At 40.5% G+C, this 7,630-nt stretch overlaps 1 protein-coding gene across 1 annotated transcript; it reads left to right on the top strand.

Moving 5' to 3' along the window:
- Positions 1-252: 252 nt before the first annotated feature.
- Positions 253-1,120, top strand: LOC138901398 (uncharacterized). Its single transcript, XM_070189159.1, has 2 exons — positions 253-630; positions 770-1,120. Exons 1-2 carry the CDS (start codon positions 253-255, stop codon positions 1,118-1,120), a joined length of 729 nt encoding a protein of 242 aa, XP_070045260.1.
- The last annotated feature ends 6,510 nt before the right edge of the window (positions 1,121-7,630 follow it).

Raw genomic sequence — 7,630 nt, 5'->3', positions numbered from 1 at the left:
AAAAAATACAACACGTGCAATATGAATGAAGCAAGGAAAACGAGGTTGCAAAGGAAACTAAGCAAGTTCAAGAGAAAGTATCTGAAATAGTACTTGAGCAGGAACCGATCCAAGTAACATAAGAGAAGTGACCTCTAGCACCCTTCCCGTAGTAGGTTGGCTAAATATTAGATGGATGAGCAGTACAAAATATCCATGGAGTAATTGAAGCAGATTCAGGTGAACATTCCTCTTATATATGCCTTGCGAGAGATGACAGGTTATGCAAAAATGATAAAGGCCTTAATGTCCCGCAAGTTAGACATTCAAGACCTGGCCACTTTGATATTGAATCGGACTTGTAGTAATGTGGTGGCAAAACCTGTAGCTGAGAAGCTATCCGACCCTAGAAGTTTCATAATTCCATGCACCATAGGAAGCTATGTATTTGCAAAAGCACTGGGGGCAAGCATAAACTTGATGCCCTTGTCTATCTATAAAAAGTTAAGAATTGGACGAGAAAGGCCCATATCTATGTTGCTACAGCTAGCTGACCGAGCGGTAAAGAGGCCATCAGGTATACTTGACGATGTACTTGTGCAGGTTGGAAGATTTGTGTTCCCTGTAGATTTTGCAATTTTGGACTGCCAGGTTAATGAAGAGATTCCCATAATTTTGGGAAGTCCATTCTTGGCAACAGGGAGAGCTCTAATTGATTGTGAGACTGGGAAGCTAAATATAAGACTGAATAATCAAAAAAATAACATTTAATGTACAAATGTCCATGCAGGAACCTAGTGAATTTGCAAATTTCTCTCTTATTGAAGCAGTAGATGTGATTATGGAGGAGGAAGATGAGGCACTTAATGCAAAAGACCCTCTAGCAGCCTGCCTCATGATCTTAGAACAGGTAGATGGTAAGGACTTGGCGAAATGGGTTTTGGATCTTGAAGGCCAAGCGTACTGGAAAAGAGAGCTCGAATTCGAGCCTTTACACTTAGAAGAAAGAAAGACCCTTCCAATCAAACCATCGATCCAAGAGCCACCAAAGTTGGAGCTGAAACTGCTACCATCTCACCTTAGGTATGCTTTCTTAGGACCTAACTCGACATTACCTGTTATTATCTCATATGGTTTGTAAGATATGAAGGTAAAACAACTTTTGCAGGTTCTGAAGGAGTCCAAAACTGCAATTGGTTGGAACATTGCAGACCTATAGGGTATCAGCCCAACCTTTTGTATGCATAAGATTCTACTAGAAGATGGGCACAAACCTTCTAGAGAAAATTAAAGAAGGTTGAGCCCTAATATGAAAGAAGTGGTGAAGAAAAAGGTGATCAAGTAGTTAGATGCGGAAATCATTTTCCCCATCTTTGACAGTAAGTGGGTTAGCCCAGTCTAGTATATGCCAAAGAAAGGTGGAATGACTGTGGTGCAAAATGAGAACAATGAGTTGATCTCAACAAGAACAGTCACGGGATGGCGAATCCGTATGGACTACATAAGATTGAACAAGGCCACCCGAAAAGACCATTTTCCTCTATCATTCATTGATCAGATGTTAGATAGATTGGTAGAGACGTCCCACTTTTGCTTCTTATATGGATACTTGGGGTATAACTAGATCTCTATTGCCCTGAAGGATAGAGAGAGAATCCCGTTCACCTGTCCATATGGCATTTATGCTTTTCGGAAAATGTCGTTAGGCCTATGCAATGCACCCGCCACATTTTAGAGGTACGTGATGGCCATCTTCACAAATGTGATAGAGGATATAATGGAGGTTTTCATGGAAGATTTCTCAGTGGTAGGGAACTCTTTCGATGACTATCATATGAATCTGAGAAGAGTGCTAAAGCGATGTATGGAGACTAATCTGGTGCTAAACTGGGAAAAGTACCATTTCATGGTACATGATGGTATAGTCTTGGGACACCTAGTGTCAAGTAAGGGCATTGAAGTGGACTGTGCTAAAGTTGATATGATAGAGAAGTTACCACCGCCCACTTCCATCAAAGTAATAAGAAGTTTTCTTGGTCACGTCGGCTTCTACAGGCGATTTATAAAATATTTTTCCAAAATTTCTAATTGTTTGTGTAAATTTCTTGAAAAACATCACCCCTTTGTGTTTTCTGATGATTGCAGGGTAGCTTTTAAGGACATGAAAAAGAAGGTGGTGTCTGCACTCATCATAGGTGCGACGCAAGCGACTATATTGTGGGAGCGGTGCTTGTGCAGTGAAAAGAGAAGGTCATGCACCCAATTTACTATGCAAGTAGAACCACGATTGGTGCTCGACTAAACTATGACATGACTGAGAAGGAGATGCTAGTGGTAGTGTTCGTATTTGACAAATTCAAGTCATATCTAATTGTCTCAAATGTAATTGTTTATACTAACCATGCTGATCTCAAGTACCTAATTAAGAAGAAGGATTCAAAGTCGCGCCTGATTTTATAGGTGTTACTGCTGCAAGAATGTGACTTGGAAATTCGTGACCGAAAGTGAATGGAGAACCAAGTAGCTGTTGACTTATCCAGGCTTGAAGGATTTGAAAAGTAGGTTGAGGTAGAAGATATCATGGAGATTTTCCCAAATGAACAACTATTAGCCACGAGCCTTGAGGTAGCACCATGGTATGCAGAAATTGCAAACTACCTAGCGAACAGTATTGTTCCCTATGACTTGTCTGCTGTGTAAAAGAAAAAGTTCTTTCGTGATTGTCGCATGTATTTCTGGGAAGAACCATATCTATTCAGGATTTGTATTGATAACATGATCCGAAGGTGTATACCCAAGATATACCATGCTTCCGTTTTGCAAGCATGTCATGCTTCACCTATGGAAGCCATTTTGGAGGTGTAAGGACAGCTGCTAAAGTGTTGGAGTCGGGCTTTTATTGGTCAATATTATTTAAAGATAAACACTTTTATGTGAAAGACTGTGAGGATACCAACGGACTGGGAATATTTCTCGTCGACATAAGGTGACCATGAACCCAATTCAAGAGGTTGTAGTATCCGATGTGTGGGGAATCGAATTTATGGGACCATTTGTCAGATCATATAGCAATAAGTACATACTGGTAGTTGTGGACTATGTCTCAAAATGGGTGGAAGTTGTGGAACTCCCGACAAATGATGCAAAGGGAGTCATTAGTTTTCTGAGTAAAAATATCTTCACCTGATTTGGCACTCCAAGGGCTATCATCAATGATGACGGCACCCACTTTTGCAACCGAGCCTTTGCAAGTTGTTAGAGAAATATGGAAGTCTCCATAAGATTGCCACTCCGTATCACCCACAAACAAGTGGTCAAGTGGAGGTGTCAAACAGAGAAATCAAGAGTGTTTTGACTAAGACTGTAAATGCTACTCAGACTAACTGGGCGAGAAAATTAGATGATGCACTGTGGGCCTACCTCACTGCATTCAAAACTCCGATTAGTATTCCACTGTACAAATTGGTATCTAGAAAGGCGTGTCACCTACTTGTGGAGTTAGAGCACAAAGCATTCTAGGCATTAAGGCAATTAAATCTTGACATTGAGGCTGCTGGTATAAGTAGATTCACAGAGTTGCATGAACTTGATGAGTTCTGTTATCATGCTTTTGAGAGCACCAGGTTGTACAAAGGAAGGATGAACATAATCCATGATAAGAAAATTGTGGAGCAAAATTGTAAGCCTGGAGATGTGGTATTATTGTACAATTCAAAACTAAAATTGTTTTCAGGTAAGTTGAAGTCAAGATAGTCAGAACCATTTTGTATGCTAAAGGTATATCCTATAGTAGCAGTTGCAATTGAGTCAGAAGATAGAGTTCGAAAGTTCACAGTCAATGGGCAAAGGGTGAAACACTACTGTAACGACCCAACCGGTTGTTTTGACTATTAGAACCCTGTTCCTCTAAATAAGACTTCCCATATGTGCTTTTACTAATTTATGACTTGCGGTGATGGTTGGTTCCGGATTTGAAAGTGTTCGGGTTGAAATCGGAGCACCTAGTTCCTTAGTTGGCTTTAAAAAGGGCAAGTTTGACTTCGGTAAACATTTTTAGAAAATGACTCCATAATCATGATTTGACGGTTCCAATAGGTTTGTATGATTATTTCGGACTTGGGCGTATGTTCGAATCGGGTTTTGGACAAACCGAGAGCGTTTCGGCGCTTAATAGTGAAATCAACTATTTGAAGGTTTAATGTTTTTTAAATTTGGTTTGGAGTAGGTTTTGGAGTAATTGAGGTCCGTTTGGAATTCCGATCCTAGGAATTGCTCCGTATGGTGATTTAAGACTTGCACGCAAAATTTAGTATCATTCCGAGTAGTATAAGTATACTTTGGCGCGTTCGGAGTAAGTTTGAAGAATTTGAAATTTCTAAGTTGAATCAATTTGGTTTGGGGTATGATTCTAAGTTTTGATGATGTTTTACATGTTTCGAGGGTTTGAGCAAGTCCATATTATGATTTCAAACTTGTTGGCATGTTCGGGCGGGGGCTCGAGGGCCTCCGGTGTTAACCGGACGAGGCTCGGACCAAGGTTGGATTTTTGAAGAGCAGTTGTTGCATGAGGGCATCTGCTGTAACCGCACCTGCGCATAGCCAGCCGCAGGTGCAAGCTCGCAGAAGTGAGTCCTAAGCCAGAGAAGCGAAGAAAGAGAGGCTGGTACACGCCGCAGAAGCAGAATTTTGGGCGCACCTACAAGCGCACAGGTGCGGAGCTTGGTGAGAAGAAGCAGAAATGGGCGCAGATGCGAAGGCCCAAGTCGCAGAAGTGGACTCGCGGAAGCGGTCCTGAGGCCGCAAATGCGAAGCTTGGCCAGGCGAGAAAAACTCGCACCTGCGAGGCTTTTTCCACAGGTGCGGAGACGCAGGTGCGGTTAGCTCTCCACAGGTGCAAAAATTCTGTCGGGGCAGAACCTTAAAAGGGGACGAGGCTAAGCCATTTTTGCCCATATTTCCTCCATTCTTGGGCAATTTTGGAGCTTTTTGAGCGGGGATTTCAACTAGCAACTTGAAGGTAAGTTAATTCTACATACTTTGAGTTAAATACATAGATTATGGGTAGATTATATCCTGTAAATCTTGGAAATCAAGGGTTTAGGGGTAAAACCTAGATTTGTACAAAAATGAGATTTTAACCACGAAAATGGTTATGGTCTAATTTATTTAATAGTCTAATTTTGAATTATTGAGCATGTATTAATTATTTTATATAACTTTTGGATAGTTTCATATTTTCGGCACTGAATTGAGATTTTACACGACATTGTGATCCTGAAGTGGGTTTTGAGACAAGGTAAGTCTCTTGCCTAACCTTGTAAGAGGGAATTTATCCCATAGGTGATTCACATAAATAATTGTTGTTAATTGTGGGGGCTAAGTATGCACGAGGTGACAAGAATCCGTGCGTAGCTACTAATTATGCTATGTCCGGGTAGTTGAGGACTCAAATCATGAATTACTTCTGATAATTGCATCTTTTATTTGATTAAATTACTGGAATTATATTGTAAATTGTTAGAGGAAATAGTAAAAGATCGAAACTTCATATACTCAAAATTTTTGTAAATTATTAAATAGTTAATAGAGATTGAACATCCTACGCATTAATATTATAACAACTTCTCATTCCGGAGGTTCATAAGAAAATGGCCTCCTTTCTTGTGGAGCGAGCTGAACGCCTCGGTAGTATAGATGCATCTATGGATCATGCCGCACGTCCCTTGGCAGTGCATACGACACTCTTGATCGGGGCATACGACCACGGCGGAAATCGTGCCTAATAATAATAATTACACGATATCTTGATATTTTATTGCAGCTTGTGAAGTTAATTGATAAATTGGAAATTATTGGAATTGAATGAGTTAATTATTTTTGCTGGTTAAAGAAAAATTATTGTTATTCCTATAGATTATGTTGATTTAAATATTTCTATTTTTAATATTATTGACCCTTAGTGAGTGTTAAAATCGACTTCTCGTCACTACTTCTTCGAGATTAGGCTTAATACTTACTGGGTACACGTTGTTTACGTACTCATGCTACACCTGCTGCACATTTTTATTGGGCGCAGAGGTGTGGTTAAAAATGCGGGGACTTAGGTGAGCTGCATTCTATAATACGATCCGCATCCAACAAAGTCTCCTTCAGAGTTATTTATATTTTTCCTGTCTAATTTGTATTCCGGGCAGATGCTTTATTTTATTTTACTCCCTAGTTAATGCTCATGCACTTGTGACACCGGGTTTTGGGAGTGGTTATGGGTAGTTTAGTAATTTAGTTGCTAAAATTGTTATCACTTACTCTATGAGTTCTATCTTTACTATTTAATTGAAGAAAATTTCAATTTAAGAATACTAAAATGAGTGATTAAATTAATTAGTCAAGGTTGGCTTGTCTGACAGCGGTGTTAGTCGCTATCACGACCTTTAATGGATTTTGGGTCGTGACAACATGGTATTAGAGCACTAAGTTCACTTAGGTCTCACGAGTCATGAGCGAGTCTAGTAGAGTCTTGCGGATCGGTTCGGATACGTCTGTACTTATATTCGAGAGGCTATAGGGCTGCTAGGAGCACTTCCCTTCTTGATTCCTCATCATACAATTTGATTCCTTTTAGGCGTATGCCTTCGTTTCCCTCATATTCAATCTTATGCAACGTGAAGCTCTTGTTATAAATTGGGAATCTAGGAAGTTTGATGGTACTACAGATGTGGTGCAGGATGTTTCTCCCTACGTATTTGATTGGGCTATTGCCGTCGCCTTGCGGAAGGCCGCTCTGTCGTTTCAGCTCAGTATCAGTATTACCTAAGGTTTGAGATTCGGGATTGATTGTTATGATGATTCGTGTGTTGCTATCGCACAGTGTTCGTGTAAGGGTAGGATGCTTGTCTATGCGTCGAGGTAGTGAATGACTTCAAAGGAGGTTTTACTCATTGCATGATTCAGAGATTCAGTATTTTATTTTCGGCGGAGGACAGGAAATCAGACTACAAATGATCAGGTTTGGGTCGATGGGGTAACGAGACTTGGTATTTTTGAGCATGGTGGAATATTCATCTGTGATGTGGTAATGTCATCCTTGATGGAATGTGTTAAGTTCGCCGGTGTTATGGTCTTCTTTAATTCGCCTTTGGGAGCAGGGTATTGTGAAATGATATCGGGGAAGCGGCTGTCAGAGATCGCGGTGTGTAGTGGTTCAGGATCGAAGCGGTGTTCCTAGTATGATGGCTTGAGAAAGATGATCTTCGGAAAGGTTTAAAGTTGGTAGCGATCTATTGGTTTAAGTGCTACAGAGATAGATTTTGATTTAAGGCAATGACTGGGCAGCGAAGGATGAGGAAGGATATGTGGGAGGTGTCTTGCGGTGGTTAAATTTCTAGAAGGCCAAGTGTGAGAAACAGAAGTCAAGTAGTTGCTTAAAGGAGAGGGTTTGACCAAAGTAGGAGAGTGGCAAGGTAGCATATCGGTTATTTGGTAAGATAACTACACATCCTGAGGAAAGTTGGAGTGATTTGGGATTCATGGTGGACAGTGACTAGGTCTACGGACTTAATTTGGAATGTTGGCTATTATACTTGGGAAAGATTTGGATGCAGCAGAAATGAGTTTACTTGATATGAAGAGGAATGCAACATGGCTTCGGGTT

This window comes from Nicotiana tomentosiformis, chromosome 11 (genome assembly GCF_000390325.3).
Source record: "Nicotiana tomentosiformis chromosome 11, ASM39032v3, whole genome shotgun sequence".
NCBI classification, from domain to species: domain Eukaryota; kingdom Viridiplantae; phylum Streptophyta; class Magnoliopsida; order Solanales; family Solanaceae; genus Nicotiana; species Nicotiana tomentosiformis.
This window is presented reverse-complemented; position numbering and strand designations above follow the sequence as displayed.